Source organism: Apodemus sylvaticus, chromosome 1 (assembly GCF_947179515.1).
Source record: "Apodemus sylvaticus chromosome 1, mApoSyl1.1, whole genome shotgun sequence".
Taxonomy (NCBI): Eukaryota; Metazoa; Chordata; class Mammalia; order Rodentia; family Muridae; genus Apodemus; species Apodemus sylvaticus.
Genome location: NC_067472.1, coordinates 105,497,091 through 105,520,301, shown reverse-complemented (window position 1 = coordinate 105,520,301; position 23,211 = coordinate 105,497,091). Strand labels below are relative to the sequence as shown.

Below are 23,211 nucleotides of genomic sequence, written 5' to 3'. Positions count from 1 at the left end.
ATAAAGTGTGGAGCAGAGATCATCCAGAGACTGCCCCACCCAGGGATCCATCCCATATACAGCTACAAAACCCAGACACTATTGTGGATGCCCACAAGTGCTTGCTGACTGGAGCCGGAAATAGCTGTCACCTGGGAGGCCCTAGTAGTACATGACAAATACAGAGGGGGCCACTCTCAGCCGGCCACTGAACTGAGCACAAGGTCCCCAATGGAGGAGCTAGAGAAAGGACCCAAGGAGCTGAAGGGGTTTGCAGCATCATAGGAGGAACAACAATATGAGCCACCTAGTACTCCCAGAGGTCCCAGGGACAACCAAAGAGTAAACATGGAGTTACCTGTGGCTCCAGCTGAATAGGCATCAGAGGATGGCCTTGTTGGACATCAAAGGGAGGAGAGGCCCCTGGTCTGGGGAAGGCTCGATGCAGCAGTGTAGGGGAATACCAGGACAGGGAAGCGGGAGAGGGTTGATTGCAGAACAGGGGGAGGGGAGATAGGTTATGAGACCTTTGGGGCAAGGGGTGACCAGGAAAGGGGACGACATTTGAAATGTAAATAAAAAATATATCTAATAAAAAATATTTTAAATAAATAAATACTTCTTTAAAAGTTAAAAAAAAAAAAGAATGCACACTTGCCAAGAGGTGACGTATACGCCTTTAAGTGTAGCACTCAGGAGGCAGAGGCAGGCAGATCTCTGAGTTCGTGGCCAGAGATCTATATTTTATAGATCTCTGGTCTATAAAAGTGAGTTCTAGGACAGCCAGGGCTACACAGAGTAACCCTGTAGGGAAGAGGGAATACACACTTTTGGTTTGGTTTGGTTTGGTTTGGTTTGGTTTGGTTTGGTTTGGTTTGGTTTGGTTTGGTTTGATTTGAGGTGTGTGTTGGTTGGTTGGTTTTTGAGATAGGATTTTTCTGTATAGTCCTGGCTGTTTAGAAAAAGGCAGTGAGCAAAGCACAACCCTAGTGATTATTCTCCTGTGTGTCATAATGAGAAATATAAGTCCCCTTGGCTATAAGGCAATGATTTAAAGGTGGCTCGCATTTGAGCCTGAAAGTCTGTAAACCCAACTTGCCTGTGGGACATTCAAATGCAGTTGTTCAGTAAACAACAGGACAACAGAGCTGATGCTCAGGAAGGAGGCTAGAATCGAGTATCTGTTAGCTCCACAGCAGTAACTGAAAGCTGGAGGGCACACAAGGAAGGTCACCCAGGGAGTGCACAGCAGAGTGAAGGTGAGAACAGCCACACTACTTGTTCACTTACTGTTAAACCATAGTCTGATGGTGTCAAAGACTAGAAGAGGCCAGAAATCAAAGAATTGGAAAGGAGACGAGAGCAGTGAAAGTGTCAGTAAAACTGAGATTAGAAGGCAGAGGACGAGGGTAACTGACCAGCCATGCTGATGAGACCTTACAGAAGACGCTGCCCACTTGTCTCCTGCCCATCTTTACTAAAGACTGAGGGTTTGTGCTGCCCACCTGACTCTAGATTTGTGTGCAGAATAGATGGCATAGCAAACAACTATGGTGAGCAGTGTAGACCCTCAGTGCTTAGTAAAGATGGACTGGAGACAGGTGGGCAGTGTAGACCCTCGGTCCTTAGTAAAGATGGGCTGCAGAGATGGCTAAGCTGTTTAAAGCACTTGCTACTGTTGCAACCTGGGTTGCTCCCAGCATCGCCCTTGTAGGTCACAAGCCACTGTTAGGCAGGTTCCAAAGGACATGATTCCCTCTTCTCACCTCCACAGACATGCAGTCAAACACTTACCAGACATAAAATAAAATATTTATTTTTTTAAAAAAGCCATTATATAAAAAGAATACTTTAAAAAATAAAAAGAGCAGTTGTAAAGTTCCAATAGGCTAGCAAGACAGCTCAGCAGATAAAGGCTCTTACCAAGCCTGACAGCCTGAGTTCTGTCCCTGGAGCCCGTGTGGTAGGAGAAAACCCACTCCTACAAGTAGTTTGCAAATGCATGTACTGTGCTCTCTTTCTCTCTCTCTCTCTCTTTCTCTCTCTCTCTCTTTCTTCTTCTCTCTGTCTCTCTCTCTCTCTCTCTGTCTCTCTCTGTCTCTCTCTCTCTCTCTCTCTCTCTCTCTCTCTCTCTCTCTCACACACACACACACACACACACACACACACACGGGCCTCTAAAGAGTAAAAATAAAAAGTTTTTTAAATAATATACAAATATTGTCTTATTTGAAAGTGATGACTATGCATATTTCTTTAGAAATTACAGGAAAACAGTGGTAGCTTAAAAAGGAAGCTGAGGAAGAGTAAGCACTGGGTCAGGGGTCAGCACACTATTTACCATTACTGCTTTATTATTAATAAATGTTCATTGAAATATAATTCCAGTAATATTAAGTATTAGTTACTATAAGAGAAAAATAAAAAAATCAATTATTCCCTAAAATATGGGTTTATAGTTTATATACTTACCTCCTTAGTTTATAACCTCCTTGTAATGTTTTATTCATTTTTATGTTCAATATAAAATTAACCATGTCATAATAATTCCAAAATATATGTGTTTGCTTAATTGAAGAAGGTGTTTTTGTAAATTAGCCATTTTTTGACAAAAACACTTGCTTTACAAAATGATAGGTACCATTTTTTTCTGCCTGTCAGAGCACAGACACTGTAGGAGCACAGCTGCATCCAGGTTAGCCATCTCTATGGCAACCATAACACACAATGGCCAACAGCCACTTGCTGAATGAGAGCACAGTGTGAGTCAGTAGTGGGGTTTGAGTACTAGTTGACATCATCCTAAGAGAGAGGTAATAGAGTTGGAAAATGTCACCCAGTAGACAGTTTAGAGTGCGTCCGTAGCATACGTTCTTTCAAATTTAGAATGTTAGGAACTTTTGAAGAGTTCTGCTGAATCTGTTAAGTCTGCTTTGTTTTTCCTGTCTCCAGTGCTGAATTATCCCAAGGTCATTTCTGGAATGGATTAGGCTCTCCTCCAGATTCCCCGTCTCCTGGGAGTGATGTGTATTGCAGCAGTGACCTGAATGATCCTCAGTATGACCAGAGTCTCCTGGAGAACTTGTTTTACACAGTGCCTGTAAGTCATTGAATATGAAGCTCTACAAATGGAGAACACAGCCTGTAGTAGCCAGTCCTAATACTTGCAGGAAGCTATTCATTTTACATATAACTTATTTAATAATAATTACAGCTGAGAGGAAGGAAGTATCGTTTTATGATAAAGAGACGGGCCTAGAGGGCACCAGTCTTTTGTCCCAAGGATACATAGCGAGTGTCAGAGCCAGAATCAGATGGAGTGTCCCTGCACCCAGAGCCTGTGTTCAGTATGTCCCAGGCTTCCTCACAGCACTTCTAAGAAATAGCTAGTACAGGCATGCCTCAGAACACACTTGACATCTACACAGAAGAGTCCAGAACATTTCTTCTCATCTCATGGGTGACAAAATCCTCTGTTGACTTATAAGATAGGGAATTCCTTTCAGGTAGTTCTGCTTTATTCCAACCTCTGTGTGTGTGTGTGTGTGTGTGTGTGTGTGTGTGTGTGTGTGTGTGTGTGTGAAGCCACATGATCTGTTTCTGGTTTAGCATCTTCTAGACCCTGAACCTAATGAGCCTAATCGCTTTCCACAAGTCGGTCCTGAAGGCTGCTGTCATGTTCCTGGTATAAGTCCAGTTTTTGTTACTTTAACAGAATACATAAGGTAGGCTAACTTTATAAAAAAGAGAAGTTTGTGTAGCTCAGTGTAAACTCTGGTAAGGACCACATTGGCTGCACCATCTCATGGCATATATGAGAGAGAGATCACATCACCAAACAGGAAGCCATCGTGGCAAGACCAGGTTCTACCATCATACCTTCTAAAGACTTGTCCTGACAGAACTAAGCATCTCTTCCCATGATGCCTGACATCTTACTGGTCACTGAGGACCAGGCTTTCACTATAGAAGCTCTTGGGGATGCATTCTGACCGTATTCAGACCATCACACTTCTGAGTTTTCTTTTTTGTATATCAGGGGTGAAAATGACTGAAATACAAGGTAGATTATTCTGGATTGGTTAGTAAGTCAGGGAGGGCTGCCAGAATTGAGACAAAGGAGGGCGAAATTATGTGATATTGTCAGGCAGAGCATAAGTAGGCACAAAAGGCTTAACAGACTTGAGAGTTTTTAAAGGCAGAGAAAGGCTGTCTTAGTGTGCTTTCTGTTGATGTAACACTATGACCAAAAGCAACTTGGAGAAGAAAAGATTTATTTCAGCTTACAGCTTACATCTTCTATCACTGAGGGAACTCAGGGCAGGAATAGCCCGATATGAAGAACAACAAAATGAACCAACCAGTACCCCCAAAGCTCCCTGGGTCTTAACCATCAACCAAAGAGTACACGTGGAGGGACCCATGGCTCCCGCTGCATATGTAGCAGAGGATGGCCTTGTCAGACATCAATGAGAGGAGAGGCCCTTGGACCCAAGGAGGCTCCTTGCCTCAGGGTAGGGGAATGCCAGGTCTGAAAAGTGGGAGTGGGTGGGTTAGTGAGCAGGGGGAGGGGATGAGATAGGTGGTTTTAAGAGGGGAAATGAAAAAGGATAGCATTTGAAATGTAAATAAAGAAAATATCTAATTAAAAAAAAGAAAGTTTTCTAGTAATAGCAGAAACATATGAGTATCCTCATAATGGTGGGCTAGCCAGGTAACAGTTACCTACCTAGGCCTTAACATTTTACCTTGGCCTTAACATTCCATGTAGGCTTTAATATTTTACCTAGACATTACCAACTTGGTCATGACACATCAGGAAGACCAAGAACTTAACAGGTTCATGTTCTGCTCCAAGGGCAATGTTTGACATTCTAATATTGAGTAGTAGTCACAGCTCAGAAATTCAGCATTATCAATGTGTGGTTTTGGTTCCTGGTATTCAAAGCTTCTTAACAATCCAATTTCTATTTGCCCTAATTAATTTTAAACTATGAACCTACTTAGATTTTGATTGTCTTATCTGTAACCATTTTTGTTTGTTTTGTTTTGTTTGAGTCCAGGGTCCCATTATGTAGCCCTGGCTGTCCTGGAACTCACTCTGTAGACAAAGCTGGCCTTGCACTCATAGCGATCCACCTGTCTCTGCCTCTTGGCTGCTGGAATTAAAAGCATATGTTACCATGCCAGGCATCTGTACTCATTTGTAAAAGATGCTACTAAAAGAAAACTTAAGAGCAAAAAGCTTTCTACTTTGGTCTTTGAGATAATTTGTCCTCTTGACCATGGTCAACAGAGTTTGTCCCCAAAAGTGCCAAAAGGTGGAAGCTAGAGAACAGGCCTGAACGGCCGGCCCGGCTTCCTAATCACACAGCGTTAGCACACTGAGTGCCCCTCTTTATTTGAAGCCAAATAATCGTCATGTCCCTTTCTGTTTATTTTGCATTTTGTGATACAAGAGGCTAGTCAATTAGCCTCAAAAGCAAAAAAATAAAGGGAATTTTTCAACTTATTTCTTTCATGAAGGCAGTCTGTGAAATATCATTCATCTTAAGCACAATTAAAATCAGAATGGGTAGTAGGAGGAAAGACAGTCTTTTGTGACATCGTAACAACCATTCTATCTCAGTTCTACTGTCATAGAAAACCAGGCTTCAGAATTCGTGGAAATAAAAATGTGGATTCACCCCTTGTAGCTGGCAACCACAAAAAGCTACCTGGCTTTTTCCAGTTGTAAAGACAAGATAAAGCACCTAACAGGAGCGTGCTGGATACTCAGCTGCATGTGCAACCCCTAGCACAGTGCGGAACACAGCAGACAGGCAGTGCAGTATCTCCCCGAGAACTTTCATGTTTTCCCTTGCTTACTCTGAATGGACTTAGAGCCTATCTTTGTGAAGTGCAGATTACTTCTGTATAACCAAGAACAATATGGAATAGGCCCCTGCTGTCAGTTATCTCTGTAATAGAACGGTGTTTATGAAAAGAAATTGCACTTGCTTTTGTAGAAACAATTGTACCTGCCTCCCCTAAAGCAAGCGTCTTTCAGTGCCATGTTTTCTGTTTGTCTTTCCCTAGAAATCTGATGTCGGCACCAGTGATTTCCCCAGTGAAGATGATGGCATGGAGCCTTCTAAAACAGTGAGCTGGTCAGAAGCCTCTGGCAGAGCTAAGGTTGTAGGGTCAAGTGAGCACAAGCTGAAGAAAAGAGCAGCTGTCAAGGGAAGCAGGTGAGCTGTGAGTGTTGACTCAGGGTAGAACATCAGGGGCCTTTCCTCGAGGAAAATGGCCTTGATTTGGCCAAGGCTGCCCAAGTGATTTGTTATAGCAACTCACTGAAGAATTTCAGTCCTTTAAAAGGTAATACACAGCTCAGCAGGCAGAGGTAGGTAGATCGGGTCTTTGTGAGTTCAAGGCCAACCAGCTGTATGAATAATGAGTTCTAGGACAGCCAGGGCTACACAGAGAAACCCTGTCTCAAAAAGTGAAAAAACAAAAACCCAAAACCCAGCATGAGAAGATGGGTATGGAGAAAACAGTAATGGTTGCAGTGTGTTGACTGTGATGGTTCCTATATGGAACCATGAAAGGGGACACACAATGGCCTAATAACGAGGTTAAGACAGTGGGCAAACCAGAATAAGGTAGACTTCCCTTCTAGAAAACTCTAATTCTGTATTATCCATTCCTGTACTTGGATGGATTAAAGAATATTTTTACACACTTTTAGATGAGGACCAAATTCACTTCACAGAGGCTGTTTTCTGACCCAGCATGGAAGTCAAAGGAGGATCAGGGGTCTCAGACCAGTCTTGTCTCAAAGGAAAACACAGAGCTGTTCCTGCTTCACTTTGAACAGAAATCCTCTACTCCCATCCTCTTTCCTCCTGTGTTCTGATTGTTCCAAATCGGGCCTCTTACTCCTGCCTGCCTGTCTGTGAACTTGCAGAAATCCAGTTGACCAGCAAGAGCTCTCAAGAATTCCAGGACATACTCCAGCGATGTCGCTAAGTGTGGATAGACTGGCTCTCCTGGGTAGAGTACATTCGGTCAGAATCATCATTGAAACCATGGGAGTCCCTCCAGATAGTCCCCACATGACACCAAACAGGAAGAGCTTTGCCGGGAAACCACCAAAGCCAGCAGCAGCAAAAAAGCGGTACAGCTAAATGAGAAAGCTAAATGTGGCATTGGGGATGGTGTGGCTGATACAGGAAGTATAACTTATGATTTGTTTTCTTGTACATTTTTAGATCAGTAAAAATGGTTTGAAGTTCCCAAGAATGAGGATAAATTTGGAATAAAGGAAAGTGGGGTGGAAGCCCTCCTGTAGCCCTTACAATTAGAGCAAGAGCAGTGAACACCTAAGGTGGTTGTAGCTTAGCGCCTCAGAGCCCAGAGGCAGAGTTTATATTGAAAGTGCTGTGGGTCCTCTCAGAAACAAGCTCTGTCCCACATGGCAGATGGTGAAAGCTCTGAGGAACAGACAGGATCTCAAAGTGACCTCTGAGGCAATTCAATCCTGAAAATGGTAACTTCAAAAGATAGAGAGGCAGAAATATAGCTACCTTTTGTTTTGTTTCTAGATCTTTTTTTTTCTTTTTTATGTGTATGGGTATTTACCCTGTATGTGTGCCCTGTATGTGTGTCTGGTGCCCAAGGAGATCAGAAGAGGACATTCATTGGCTCCCCTCTAGTTGGCCTTAAAGACAGTTGTGAGCATCCATGCAAATGCTGGGAACCGAACTTACGTCCTCTGCAAAAGCAACAAATTCTCTTAATTTTTTTCTTCCAGCACTTTCTTTGTGGAGTATCACTTTCCTGTGGGCTTTTCCAAAAGTGGAGTGGGAAAGACATCTTTGATCACTGAGGCTGTTCGACTTGCCTCCAGTAAAATCACAGATGGAGGTAAGAAGCTGTTTTTCTGCTGTCTGCTGCCTCTGGCCAGTGTGACACCATTCCAAGGCCGACATGGTCTCACTCTGTAGACTAGGTCGGCCTCAAACTTTCAGTCATCCTGTCTTGGCCTCCCTAGGGCTGGGATTTTAGGAATACGGCCATGCCTAGTTGTAGATATGTTTATAGTAATGTCTTAGTTAGAGTTTGTATTGCTATGGTGAAACTTCTGTTGGGGAAGAAAGGGTTTATTTGACTTATTCTTCCACATTTTAGTCCATCACCAAAAGAAGTGGGGACAGGAGCTGAAGCAGGATAAGAACCTGGAGGCAGGAGCTGTCGCAGAGGACATAGAGGGGTGTTTACTTGTCTCAAAGGGAAACATAGAGCTGTTCCCACTTAACTTTGAACAGAAATCCTCTATTCCAGTCCTCTTTCCTCCTGTGTAACTGGATTGTTCCAAATCGGGCCTCTGACTCCTGCCTACCTGTCTGTGAACTTGGAGAAATCCAGTTGACGAACAAGTGCCCCCAAGAATTCCAGGACATACCCCAGGACATACAGTTTGACACTCAAGCACGTGTCAAAATGACACAAAACTAACCAACACAACTATAAAAGTTTGTTGGTGGTGGTTGGTGTTTTGAGGTTTGTTTGGTTTGGTTTTTGGGTTTTCATGACAGGGTTTCTCTCTGTAGGCTTGCCTGTCCTGGAACTCACTCTGTAGACCAGGCTGGCCTCTTCCTCCCTCGAGTGCTGGGACAAAAGGTGTGCACCACCACCTCCTAGCTAAGTTTTCTGTTTGTATGTGATTAACTTTATCTACTTTTCTTTTGTTGCTTGTACTTTGGATACTTTTTATTTTCTTTTTTGTTGTAAATATTTACAATACCAAAAAATATGTTCCTGTAACCTGATATTACAGCTGCTTTTTTTATTTACATTTTTTCAAAATTTAGTTTTGTGTGAAGGTGGGTGTGAGGTACAGCAGCAGGTGTCAGCTCTGATGTCTCTACTTCTGGTGTGGGCTCCAGGAACCAAGCTCAGGTCACTGGGCTTGGCGGCACCTGCTCCAGCTTTGAAGCCATCTATCAGCCAGCCCTGCAGCTGCCTTCCTGACACTGTCTGCTGGGAAGACTGGGGCCTCAGTGTGACCACACCAAATACTAATTGTGTGATCTTAGGAATGTGCCTGGGTAGAAAGGAGCATTCTTTACACCAAATGGCATCAGAATTCAGTTTGTACATAAGAACTAATACTGTACCCAGAGTGTCTTTCCATCTGTCACCTCAGTTGGCTGTCCTGCTGCCCCAAAGAGCTATAAGTGTTCTCTACCTTTTCCCAGTTGTCACAGAGAAATTGATCTCATGCGAGTCATGATGACTGTCAATTTTCTGGGCACAGGCCTTTTGACCCGTGTGGATGCAGATAGCAAGACCCATATCCTCCCTAAGAGCAATGAAAAGATGAGAGTCAAGAATTAAGATTGTCAGAGATCAACAGAGAAATGAGGTCAGAGGCGATTTTAATAAATGAATATTCAATGCCAGATTCTCTGCATAACCGGGCTGTTGATGTTCCTGCAGACCTGTTAGGGATGCTTGGCAGGGACTGAACAAGAAGAACATCTTCTGGGTGACCTGCTGGGTTGTGAAAGGAGCACACTTTTGGTTTCATTCTCAGATTCTTTTTATTCCTTTTATTTCCTAGACGAAGCTGCATGTCAGAGAAGACAAAGTAAACAGACACTTGGTCCCCTTTGTCACAGAGATCCCTGTGTTCAGAGGCAGACATTCCACCTGACGTGGCTGACTAGCATGAGTAGTTGATATCTGAATATCAGCATTCAGATTATCTGTCCATTAGCCAGAAAATGAGCTTAGTCTTATTGATGGAATTTACAGTTTGATTCTTCTATGAATTTATTCATCCTTCATCCTCTATCTAGTTAATGTACTTTTTCTGTTGAGCCACTTACCTGCCTGTCTTCCAAAAACAGTCATGTTTGCCAAGCCATAGTAAGGTACACCTTCAATCTCAGCACCTAAGAGGCAGAGGGAGGCAGATCTCCGTGATATCAAAGCCAGCCAGGGCTACATAGTGAGACCCGATCTCAAAATAAATAACCATTGCTGTGGCCTCAGTGAAGTGTGTGGATGAGTCCTTCGTACCCTGTGTTCACATTTGATGATCATTTCTCTTAGCAAATCTGAACAGCATTACTGCTTATCGTCCACTACTGTGTGGAGTCAACTGAAAGAACTTGGAAAGGGTGGGTGGAGTCAACACATGGGTTAGTGATGACTCTGGTTGGGCTGTGTGACATGTGCCTGTTCTCTTTCACAGTGGTAAAATTCCAGCAGCGATTTGTGTGTCCAGTCGAGTTTGGTGGCCCGATGATAGAGCACTGGTGGAATTCTAACCTCGCCTTCCAAGTTTATGCAAAGAAAACCCCACAGAAAAAGGTAATTCATTTGAGGCTTACATTTACATCAGACACTTTCCTAGATAAACCAGATCTTGGGGCTCAATACTGTCAAATCTATAATCACAACAGCTCTGTGAATTAGGTTATCACCTTCATTTCATAGAAGAAACTGAGACTCAGCAAAGTTCATTGACTTGTCTGAGAATCCTTCTATAACAAAAACAGAACCAGAGCATCATGCAAGTTCTTTGGTCCTGTCAGTCTGCTCTGCTCTGGTTTGGTGTTTTGTTTTGTTTTTGTTTTTTGAGACAAGGTCTCATTAATGTACCCCAGGCTAGTCTTGAACTTGTAGTCCTCCTGCCTCAGTCTTCCAAGTGCTAGGATTGCAGGTGTGAGCCAACCACAACTGACAGAGCGCATGTCCTGAGTGCCGTTCACAGTGACAGTATGAGTATAGGTTTTATATAGGCTTAATTTAAAGTTCTCATTTTCATTTGTGGGCAAAGTACTTGAATTACCCAGCCCACCCAGAGTTCCAGTTTATAAAGTTCACTTGCAGGTGACCTCGTGGAAATGAGTAACGTAGGCTGTGCACAGCTCCTTCACTGGAAGAGCAGCCCAGTTGGTCCATCTTTGATGTGAATAGAGTAAATGCACCTTTTCTTTTGTTTAGTGGTTCCCCCACCCCAAAAATATAAATAGAAGCTCTTCTTGGAAAACAGCAAAACAGAAAGAAGGGGGAGTAAAAAAAATCCCACAGAGTTTTTGCAGAGGTTGTCTTGAAGTTTTCTCACAGAAAACTTCAAGACAACCTCTGCAAACATTTTAATATATCTATATTGCATTTACCTAAACCTAGTTAATGGCTTTCTTTTTAATTATGAAATAATTTTACATTATTTTAAGAAACTCAAAAAGTTTTCCCCTTTGAATTTCACCCACCAAGAAGGCAGAATTTGCCCATAGCCAACGTAGAAACGTGTGGATCTCTGGCATTATTTATTGTGTGTGTATGTGAGTGTGTTACTGAGGATTGAACTCAACTAGGACCTCAAAAATAGTTGATAAGTACTCTCTTTACTGAGCCCTAGACCTAGTTTTACTTTTTATCTTGGTCAGGTTCTCACTAGGTTACCCAGGCTGGTCATGAACTCACTCTGTCATCCAGGAGGCACTGAGCTTTCTGTGCTTCTGAGCCTCCTGAGAAACTGAAGGTCTCAGACCTGTAGCCCAGGCCCTGCTAATGTGTGTTTCAATGGGGTGTAATAGGGGCTTTTATTTCATTTTTAGTAAAATAATTTCCACATATTTTATGTTTGGGGATTTATATAATATATGTAATTTGTCAAGCATAACAAGTGTTGTTCATATTAAGCTTTTAGTGAGCTGGCAGAAGTGGTGCATTCCTATAATGCTAGCAGGTGGGGGTTAGAAAGATCTTCTGGTGTGCATAGCAAGTCCAGGACAGACACAGTTACAAAGTAAGACCCTATCTAAAAACAAGCAAAAGCAAAAAACAACCACCAAATTAAACTCTTTGTGAAGTGATGACTTAAACTGCCTGCCATATAACTACATATGGATATGCTAAAATTAGCTTAATTGTTATGTATTAGAGCAGTTTCAACCTTCCTAATACTAAGACCCTTTAATATAGTTAGTTCCTCATGTCATAGTGATCCAAACCATGAAATTATTTCATTGCTACTTCATAACTGTAATTTTGCTGTTGTTATGAATCATACATCTCTGATATGTGACCCCCAAAGGGGTTACAATACACAGATTGAAAATTGTCACATTAGATATTTAGTTGTTTCTAATTAACTACTTTTAACATACGCGATTTATACATAGTTTATATATGTTATTTCTCTAGTGTAAATTCCTGAATTGGAAAATAATTGCAGCAAAAAATAGAAAGCTTTTCATATTCCTTCCAGTGTGCTGTGTGGAGGTGTGTTAGCACTCTGCTCCTGCTCCTTCATAGCCTCGATAGCATCGGGCGTGTTGTTTTCCTAGTCTTAAAATATTAGCTAAGGAATCTTATTGAAGAAATCAGTATGTAGGTTTTAATAGAGAAAGATATTTTTTGTGGCTTACAGAATCCTCTGTAATCTTCTAGGGGAAAATAGTTAAATCCAGAAGGGAGGGTGGAGGCTGGCAGGCTGTGGAAGCCTTGTCAGTCACATCATAATGGAGCTCTGGACTGCATAAGGCACTGTTCTCTCACAAGCCATCACAGGGTCACTTCAGTCAACCTCCCCACCCCCGCAGCTCCTCCTTACGCTTTCTCTTTCCTTTTCCCGTCAGCCAGAAGTCATTGGATCTGCGTCTCTCCCTTTGCGAGCTGTCATTGAGTCGGAGCTGCTTTCTTTCAGTAGCCAGCTTCCGGTGCAACAGGAAAATGGTCTGTCTTCCCTTGGCCCACTAAAGGTACGTGAGTATCCATCCAGTAAGCCACTGGCATTGCCTGATCTCAGGAACTATTGCCTGGCACTGAGAATACAGCTGTGAACAAGTTTCCTGCAGCTGGGAAACCTCTGTTGAACTGCAGCAGAGTGCAATGTCAGGGAGGCTGCAAGATGGCCGACAAGCTCTCGCTAAGGAGCTGACGTTTACAGTGATTTCTGAAAAGAAATGCACATGTGAAACTAATAATTGTTACCATAGGATAGAGAGCAAGAGTGAGGTGGTAGAAAACAGAGTTGTACAGGTAGGCCAGAGGGAAAGTCAGATCTTTTTAAGTCAAGGCAATGTTCAGATTTGAGCCTGAGAGCCAAGGAAAAGGCACCAAAGCATCGAGTGACATCTTTGATTTGTAAATCTTTCTGTATGGATGGTACACTCCGGGGAGTGTGGAGGGAATGAACACTGAAGCCTTCCCTCTGAAAAGGAATGCTGGATGTGGCTTAGAGCAGAGTTGTGGCAGGAACAAAGGAACAGCAGTGCGTGCGTGCGTGGAGGCGCATGCCCTGAGGAAGGCTCGGCCCTTTCCCGGTCCAACATCCAGGTGTCCGAGGCAGACCTTGACTCTGTGGCTTCAACACAAACAACTTCATTATCTATTGCATAAAGTTTTTTTGTTTTGGTTTTTGAGACAACATCTCAAAATGTAGCCCAAGGTGGCTAGAAAGTCACTATGTAGTACAAGCTTCCTTTAAAACCTGCAATCCTCCTGCCTCATACTACTGAACACTGGCCACCATGCAAAACTCCAGTGAGTTTTGCATACTCAGAACCTAAAAACCTTCTCTTTGCTTCTAACTACACAAAGGATAAAGTATAAACCCCAGCGTATCACCTCCCTTCTCCCTCCCCCTTCTCTGCAGATAGCCAGGTCAGGCGAACGTGACTGGCCATGTCTGTCCACAGCCGTGGTCAGGCAAACGTGACTGGCCATGTCTGTCCACAGCCGTGGTCAGGCGAACGTGACTGGCCATGTCTGTCCACAGCCATCCTCATCAAGTTTTACTTCTCACCTGCTTGGTTCCTTCTTGACTACAGAGTCTAAGAAGGACAGTACATTAGACTGATAGGCTAGAAACTGTCCATGCTCTGCACTGATGGTTCTTAACCTGTGGCTCCTGACCCCATTAAGGCTGATCCGTAGGTAGTGTAATGATGTTACACTTCCATTTATAACATTAGCAAAATTACAGTTATGAAGTAGCAACGAAAGTACTTTTATAGTTGGGGGTCATCACAACACAAGGAATTGTGTAGATGGGTTGCAGCATTATGAAGGTTGGGAACCAGTGTTCTAGACAGTAAGAACTGAGAAGTACCAAACAAGAATGAAACTTGACAGAGCTTGGCTGTGGGAAACAAGGGTTTCAGAGAAAAGAAACAGTGTGCACTCTCTCCTCAGTAATTCACAGTTGTAGCCAGTGGCCACCCCTGGTCTTGAGAACCATTCACTGTTATAAGCAGTGACCGCCCAGCCACCCCTGGTCTGGAGAGCCATTCACATCATAAGCACTGGCCCTGCTCTGCTGGAGGCAGGCTCTCATTGTAGCTGGCTTGGAGCTCACTCCCCATCGCTCCTTCGCTTTCTTTTCTCTCTCCATATATGCACAAATATGTAGTGTGACTGTGCACACATGAAGAGTTTCTGAACTATTTAAGTTACACCATGGCTCTTTCCCTCTGAGTCCTTCTCATGGATTCCATGTATTTCCTGAAAACAATGTCATATTGCACTTGAGTTTTAAAGCCTCGATTTAACATGTGTAGATATCTTATCTACAGCCTGGACTCATTTCACCAGGTGCGTCAATACTTTTTTCCTTTCTAGCAGGTTCTTCCAAAGGAGAATTAATTTTAATTTCTCTCCGGTTCCCTGTGGTTGAAAGGGTTCCGTAGCCCTTCTTATTTCAGAATTTTAGTAATTTTTAAGGTAAGCCAGTTATTTTGTAGATTATCCCTCTACTGGTTTACCTAAATTAATTTTTTATTTTGCTGTGTTTTTGGAAATGGTTTCATTATGTAGTCAGTCTCAAACTCTTGATCTTCCTACCTTAGTCTCCCCAAGTCCAAGAATTACAGGTGTGCTCGAAGTAACTAGGCCTGAATCATGGTATTAAGACAAATGTCAAATGGTTTCTTTGTTGTTTGCTTGTTGGTTTTATTTTGTTTTGAGACAGGGTCTCACTATGTAGTCCTGACTGTCTTAGAACTCACTATGTAGACCAGGCTAGCCTCAAGCTCACAGACTGCCTCTGCTACCGGGGACTGGAATTAAAGATGTGTGCCACGATGCCTGGCTTAGGCTGCTGGTCTCTGACTTCCTGTTCCTGTACTTTTTATTTTTCCTCCAGTGGTGGGAGAAAAAAGTGTGGCACTTGGAGCTTTGTGCCCAGTAGGCACACGCTTTCCCATGGAGCTGCATCCAGCTTTCCCAACATTTATTGATTGACATTATTCTCATGATGATAAAGGCAGGTTACTGCTCCTTTCCTGGTTAATTTTGTGTTACTGTGGACTCATAGATTCTGACATTTTTCAACAGGTTATATAATCCATTGCTCTTACTAATTCTGACTTAGCCAATAGGAGCCTCTTTAGCTGGAGTCTGTCGTTGTACATGGCTCCACCCTTTCTTTAGCAGTTCCTTGTTTTCTGGTAAAAGATGATTTTCCAGGTCATCACGTATTGATAAATATTCTGCCTGGCAAGCTAATATATATACATATACATGCATACATATGTATGTATGTATATGTATGTATGTATGTATATATGTTAGTATTTGAATATGGATGGATTCATTCTTTAACTTGCTGTCAGCTCAACTCCAAACATTCAGGCTGCAGTTCTGTAAGACATTCTCACTGATGTCCCTCCTTTGGTGTTTTCTAGGTCACCATGGAGCTTGTGTTAGGCAACAAGGACTTCACTGGTATCAGTGCTAAGTTAAGTAGCAGCACCCAACCTACTCCAGTCTCTGCTGCAACAAGTTCAGATATGATGCGACCAGAGACAGGCCAAGATACCACCTGTACCAAAAACCCACAGAGCTCAAATAAAACTCACGAGGGAACTACAAAGAAAACACAGAAGTTAGTGCAACCCAACCCAGAGTCGGCAAGCTCTGTAGCCTCAAACTCTTCAATGTTCATGACTGTGCCATCTCGCAATTTAGTCCATCAAATAAGTGGCTCAACCAAAGAAAGTGGTTTGCTGTTACATGTGCTGTTGATGGTGCCAGATGGGAAAGATTTTGTTTTTGGAGAACCAGAGAAACAACCACCATGCAATGTTTATTTGAATTGCAAATTTTTCAGCACAGAGGAAGTCACCAGATCTGTGGTCTCATGGGGCACAACACAGCCTGTCTTTAATTTTTCTCAGGTAATGTATGTTTTGTATCCATTAGTGATTTATGGAGGCAAGAGACAAATGTCTCCTAACTAATGCTTCTGTTTAAGCATCGAGGCTTCATACTAGAAGACACTCTTGTGGCGAACTGGTAGTGAGGGGAGGAGTCAAGGACATGGCCCAAAGTTTTGATCCCTGCCGCTGTTCTGATTTTCCAAGATCTAGATTCTGTTCCTTTCTGCTGCTTTTAAAACGTTATCAATTATATTCGCCACCTTTCTCTGCTCTCTAAGCTCTTCAGTTTTATTTGTTTGTTGGTTTGTTTTTTGAGTTATATATTTTTTTCTCATTTATTCTCTATTTTAATATCCATCTGTGGATTTTCTGTAGAATTTAATGCTGATGCCCTTCTTTTCTTTTTTCTTTTTTTTCTTTTTTTTTTTCTTTTCTTTTTGACACTAATGATTGAACCTAAGGCTCTCATGTGTTAGGCAAGCACTAACTGGATCCATTTTTAAATCCTGCTGAAAGATGTGTATACTTTAAAATTTTTAATTTTTATAATTTTCAATTAAGTGTATGTCCATATTTTCTGTGTGGTATATGTACATGTGTGCAGCTACTAAGGAGGGCAGAGGCCTGGGAGTTATAGGCCATACCGCCTGATGAGGGTGTTAGGAACCAAACTCAGATTTTCTGCAGGAGCACTGCGATGTCTTAACAAAAGTCCTCTTTGCAGTCTGGAGAAAGAGTTGTTTGCAACAAAGAGGTCTACTATCTGGAAAAAGAGTGAACCCTTTATCAAAGGGTTGCCAATCCAGTGCCTGGACAGCAGTTAATAAAACAAACTAATGCAGTCAGACCCTGCTTCGGGGTCTACTCTGATTGTTGGTTGAATGTCAGCACTTTACACGGATGTGCAAAGGAAAGAATTCAAAAATGTCTAACCACTTGGGGTCCTTCAAATCGGTGGCCTCTTGGCACAATTATTAATTAACGGAACAGCTCTTGCCTGTAGATCCCTGGTTCATCTACCAGCTAGCTTATTCTGAAATACCTTTTCATGGAAAAGCCAGATGAGCAGCTGCCTTTGCTATTTGCCATACATATGCTAAACAGAGGGATCCAGTTGCCTTAGAAGGTTGGGTAAGTTTGGTTGGCAGCATAATTGACTTGCTGGACAATGAGTCCCTACATGAGCCCTGCCATCAGAGAGAGCCCACGCTGTCTTTGGTGTGTTCGTCTCTTAGAGCAGATGTGTTTCTATGAGGATACAGACTAGGTTTGATTTTAATATCTTCAGCATAGTACTGTGTGTGCACATAGTAGGCTTTCAGTAAACACTTGCTGAATAAAGGTATAGATTAATTGTTTCAGCTGTGGAGATTTTTTTCCTGATTGTTCTCCCCAGGTGATTCCTGTTTCTCTGTCTTCCAAATGCCTGGAAAGACTTAAGAACAATGTGATGATAATTGAAACTTGGAACAAGGTGCGGAGCCCAGGACAGGACAAGCTGCTCGGGCTGGTGAAACTCCCGCTCCATCAGTTTTACATGTCATTCAAGTAAATAGGACCTTTTGGAGTATTCTTTATTTTGCATCTTTAACTTTATAAAGACTGAGGATGAATTGTTTAGATATGCCAGCATGAGTAGAATCCCTCAAAGGGCCTTTCTCAGGTTTAGCCACCTCCCGCTCTCCTGTCCTCTGTCAGACCCTGCATCCCCCAGTCAGGTGTTTGTTAAGAGCCTTAGGACTTTTAAGTAGTTAACTTTATAGCAACCTCTGGTGCAGGTGTAGAAAAGTGAATGAAGATTTAAAGGAGTTACATTACTTGTTGCAGAAGTAGTAAGAGTGGACCAGATAGCCTGGCCCTCCACTCCACTCTACGCCAAAGCTCTTCAGTCACAGGTAGCTTTCAAGCTAATGGTTGACTTCCCATCAGGAAGGGGCCATATGTCCGTGGCAGCTGTTGTCAAGACTTCTGTGACAAGTTGAGATTTGCTAACTATATGTACTCTCTTTAATAACTGGTAAAACGTTGATTAACCTGAAAGTTATTTCTGTTCATACAGATTTGATTCAAGAATTGTTTGATTCTAAGTACAGATTTCTAATTGCTTTAACACTAGGCATGGCTGTGTTGTAAATGTTTTATGTTTTATAACAACACTTTTATGTGCATTATCTCACTACAGTTTCACTGTTACCTCATGAATATTATTATGGTCCTTATTTTACAAAGAAGCTGTCTCTGGCTTCTTTTTCCTCTTCTCTAAAATGAGGGTGGATTTGGGTCTCCTGGCTCACTTGTGCAGCAGTCATGAGGATCTAGTGAGGAAATGCATGGGTTTGCCTTCCAGAATAGGTAAGTGGTTAAGATGGTTACAACGACCATAACCAAGCTGAGGAATACTGCTGAAACCATGGATGCCAGTATCTGTTCTCACCTCTCAGCTCACCACCACCACTAGTGCACATGGACACAAACACACATACACAACATCACTTTTTAGTTGTGAAACTTATCTGACCTGTTATTCTTCGTTCCCTTCCCTTCTTATCCCGTTAGATCCCATGCTTTGTTGATCAAGTATAAAACAGTAGTAGCTACCAATTACTGAGCACCTGCTGTGTGCCAAGTGCCTTGTTGGCATTTTACATGGGTTATCTCCATTTAGTGCTAACAACTCTCTTGTTAATTTAACAAACCCCTCTGAAATACTGTTGCATTGCACACGCTGGACTTGGACTTAGTGCCACCATGGTACAGAGATAAATTGGACTTATTAGCAGCCCTGTAATTACTGTGGATTGAATTTACCTGCCTTGTAATTTTAGTTTGATTACTGACAGAATCATGTTTTTTAAGTCCATTGATTTATTTCTCTGGTCATCAATCCGTTTCTAACAAACTGAGATGAGCCACGTAAGCGCCTCTGATGGCTGTTATGTGCTCCTGGTGACTGTTATTTGCTCATTCAATATCTTACTCTCTAGAGACCCCAAGATTTCTCGCCTGCTGCTTGATGCCAGGTACCCAGTTGTTGCTGTGGACAGCTATATGCCTGTGATTGATGTGTTCTCAGGCCACCAAAATGGGAGTCTTCGAGTCTTTTTAGCCATGGGTTCTTCAGATCAGATAATGATGCTGCAAAGATTAAAGAATGAAGAAGGAACACTACCTCCCTTCAGCCCTAGGCCAGCCCATTTCCTGGACCAGCCACCTGTAGCATCTGTTGCTATGGTAATGATCCAACACTATAATTCACAAGAACTATCTCATTTTCTCTTAAACATTTTAGTCAAACCATTACCCAATGAAAGGCTCCAGTAAATGATAAAACTTGCGCCCAGTACTTGCTGTATTTTGTGGGGGGCATAGTCTGTGTATGCATGTGCACATTACCTGTATAAGTGCTTAAGCTCAGGTGTCATTCTTCAGGAGCCCTCTACCTTTTATGCATGGTTGTGTGTGGTGTACATGTGGGTATGCTGCATGTCCAGGTAGAGGCCAGAGGTCAGCACAGGCTGTTTCTCTATTGCTCTCTACTTTAATTTTGTAATTTTTTCATCTTCTATGTATGAGTGTTTTGCTTGCATGTATATCTGGGCTCTGTCTGTGTACCTTATTTCAGAAGAAGGCATTTGACACCACCACCCCCCTCCCACCCCCGCCAGAACTGGAGTTACAGACATTGTGAGCTCCTGGGTGGGTGTTAGGAATCACCCTAGCCCTCTAGAAGAGCATCGAGTGTTCGTAACTACTGAGCCATCATCCAAGCCCACTTTACCTTATTGTTGTTGTTTTGCTTTGTTTAGTTTTGTTTTTAAGACAGGCTTTTCTCAGTGGGCCTGGGGTCTCAGCAGTTGGGCTAGGCTGACTAGCCAGTCAAGCCAGGGATCCGTCTGTCTCTCCCTCTTGAGCACTTGGATTCCAACCACAGGCCCCCACATTAAGCCGTCTCCCCAGCCCCACAAGCCTGCTCAAGACTTTGGAGTTGGAGAGATGGCTCAGTGGTTAAAAGTACTTGCTGCTCTTGCAGAAGTCTCAGATTCACTTCCTAGCACATACAACAGCTCATAACTCCCATAACTCTGCTTCCAGGGTGTCCAATACCCTGCACACATATATATGTAGATACATACACACACATATAAAATATAAACAAATCTTTAATATGTAAAAGACTGGTTTTGATCTCAGTACAAAAAAAAAAGGAAGAAAAGAAAAGAAAATCTGGACAACCAAGTATTAATCTCCAGTGTACTAAATTGTCTTAGGAGAAACAGAGAGCACCCAAATACACGACTGTACCTCTTACCATATCTGTGTGGTAAAGTAACAAGTGAAGTGCCTTGCTTTTCTCTAGTAACCAGCAAGTAATTTATTTTATACATTGCTGTACAGTTGAGAAGGCTGTTAAGTTTGCTCTAATGCCATATGGCCAAATTAAGGAGCTATCCTTCGTGACTCTAACAGGGTTCCACTCTGCCATTTTTCCCCCTCTGAGGATCAAATTGAAATTGTTATCTCTCTATTTCCCAAAGAGAACTTTTAAACCAGTATATTTTACATGAGAGTTACATGTAGATTTCTGTTAGGTTTCTTTGTAGGCAAGCAAAGGTATTCTAAACATGATTATCTTCAAAGCTGACCAGAATCTGTTTCATCTCATAGCCAGAAAAACAAGGAACCCGATTGATGGAGCACCACTTTGAGTTCCATGTGGTGATGGTCAAAGGGCTCATGCCCCTTCAGGCAACAGTCTGGGGAGAAGCAGATTGTTATGTCCAGTACTGCTTTCCATTTCAAGACAACCAACCCAGTGTGCTCCAAGGACCTGACTGCCTTGAAAATGGTAGGCTGGGAGACTGCGTCTTGTCATCTGTGCTTGGTCCTTTTATTGCACTTACTTAGGAATTTTGTTTTTCCTGAGTGGATTTTGTCTTGTTAGTTGTTCTCAACCTTACTTCGATAATGCATAAGAAGTGGCCCAAATTTCATTTTGCTTTTTAACTAATTACCTTTTTGATATTGTCATAGTATTCACAGTATGTTTTCATGTGCACTAATAGCCTGGACTAATACATTCATACACTGTACCTTTTCTTTGTGTACTTTGCAGCTTGGGCTGAGTTAGAGAATATGCCAGGGTTTCCCTAATCTCTGGTTTTGGAAGATTTGGGCAAAATTTCTCAAGCAAAGTGTCTTCCAGGTGCCCTCTGACCATTGCTTCAGCGCAAATAGCAAAACATGGATTCCCTAAATCTACCAGTTATTTACTTATAAGTCCTTCTTTATATGCACACACGCGTGCGTGTGTGCGTATGTGTGTGTGTGTGTATGTGCGTGTGTGTGTATGTGCGTGTGTGTGTGTGTGTGTGTGTGTGTGTGTGTGTGCTTGTGCGCGTGTGTGTGTGTGTGTGTGTGTGTGTGTGTGTGTGTGTGTGTGTGTGTGTTTCGCTCACTATACTGCCCCACCCTTTCATCTGTTTTCTGATCATCTCCAAGAACTAACTCACCAAGGCTGGATTTTGCCTTGTTTGATCTCATCTGATAGGAAAGAGTATTCTTCATTCTGTGTGTCTGTCTACCCAATGCTACCAATATTATTTCAGAGTTCAAAGAAGAGACTTATATACAGAATATATTAGAAACTCTTTAAAATGGTATTTAGCAAACCAGGGCTAGGGATGTAGCCCAATTAGTAGAGTGCTTGCTTGCCTAGTGTACACAGAGCCCTGGGTTTGATCCTCAGCACCATGTGTGTCAGACATGGTGATACTCATAAGTAATCCCAACATTTGGGAGATGGAAGAAGGAGGATCAGAAGATCAAGGTCATCCTTGGTCACTTGGTGTGAGACTGTCTCCAGATAAATAGTCTGGCGTTACACCTCAGCTGAACAGAGCCAGCATGTAGAAGGCCTCGGATTTAACCCCAGGACCACAGTGAATAAATGAATTAGTTAATTAATTAAGAATATGCTAACGAGCCCACTGATTAGAAATTTATCCAGAGATACACAAATAAGTGCTTAGAAAAATACTGTATTAGTCTGTTTTGGTGATAGAACAAGATGTCTAAGACTCAAACTTTCAGAAAATAAAAGAGGTTAATCTAGCTCAATTAGGTGTGGCATATCCCGCATTGCTTTGACCTTTGCTGAGGACCCCCTTCGTTGTGTCACAATGATTGATAAGTCAAATCAGAAGGCCATGTGCCAGAAAGGCCAAGCCCATAGGATCATATCACTTTGTACCAACTTATTCTTGAGAGAAGTCCAAAAAACTGGCATTGGCCCCTTCAGTGAGAAGCAGCATCAGTGGGCTTGCCACTTCCTTCCAGATTCTGTCTCCTACAAGTTCCACCACCTCGCAGCATGGCCACAGTAGGGCTCAGTCTGCAGCACACGAAGCTTTGGCCAGACAATGAGCATGACCAGTCTTTTAAAGAATGCAAATGAAAGCCTTCATGAACACTCCTACCCACAGGGACAGGGATAACTGCTTAACAGACTAAGTGTCTGAAAGGATATGGGAAATTTGAACCTCGTATACTGTCCACCAGAAAAGGGTTCTGTTCAGTATTATCACGTACTTACTGGACCATAGCCGTTGAAAAATGTTAGTTGGAAGGTGCATTTGTAGCAGAACTGGGACCTACTGTCTAATACCTTCAAGGTGTCTATATCTTCATCTGTATGTATCCTCACAGAAATAGCGTGAGGATAGTTGATATATATGTAAGTCAGTGTGCTGCACATAACCACCCATTAACACGTTCAATATTCTCAACTGCTTTTCTTTCCCAAAGGAATTACTCTGAAGCCCTTTAGAACCTCAACCACACTGTGTGTCCCAGATCCCATCTTTAACAGTGAGCACCATCACTCTCTGCTGTTGCCGACTGAGGTTCCAGTGCAAAGGCTCCTGTTGAGTGCCTTCTCCTCCCAGGGACTGCTGCCTGGTGGTGGAGTGCAGTTTGAAATCTGGTGCAGGTACAGTATGGACAACCAGTCCCTACACAGATAGGGGGGAAGTGTCCAGTCAGAAGCCCTGTCCTTGGCCAGGTGGAACTATTC

General features: G+C 42.6%; 1 protein-coding gene across 4 annotated transcripts in view; it reads left to right on the top strand.

Moving 5' to 3' along the window:
* The window catches only part of C2cd3 (C2 domain containing 3 centriole elongation regulator), a 104,951-nt gene that overhangs the window by 32,781 nt on the left and 48,959 nt on the right, over nt 1–23,211 (top strand). For all 4 annotated transcript variants that reach the window (XM_052157584.1, XM_052157592.1, XM_052157601.1 and 1 more), the window contains exons 8-18: nt 2,932–3,079; nt 6,058–6,209; nt 6,929–7,138; nt 7,775–7,887; nt 10,223–10,341; nt 12,618–12,740; nt 15,666–16,157; nt 17,536–17,687; nt 19,124–19,370; nt 20,805–20,985; nt 22,944–23,127. In XM_052157584.1, coding sequence (XP_052013544.1) covers nt 2,932–3,079; nt 6,058–6,209; nt 6,929–7,138; nt 7,775–7,887; nt 10,223–10,341; nt 12,618–12,740; nt 15,666–16,157; nt 17,536–17,687; nt 19,124–19,370; nt 20,805–20,985; nt 22,944–23,127 — 2,121 coding nt within the window. The remainder of the gene's footprint in view (nt 1–2,931; nt 3,080–6,057; nt 6,210–6,928; nt 7,139–7,774; nt 7,888–10,222; nt 10,342–12,617; nt 12,741–15,665; nt 16,158–17,535; nt 17,688–19,123; nt 19,371–20,804; nt 20,986–22,943; nt 23,128–23,211) is intronic.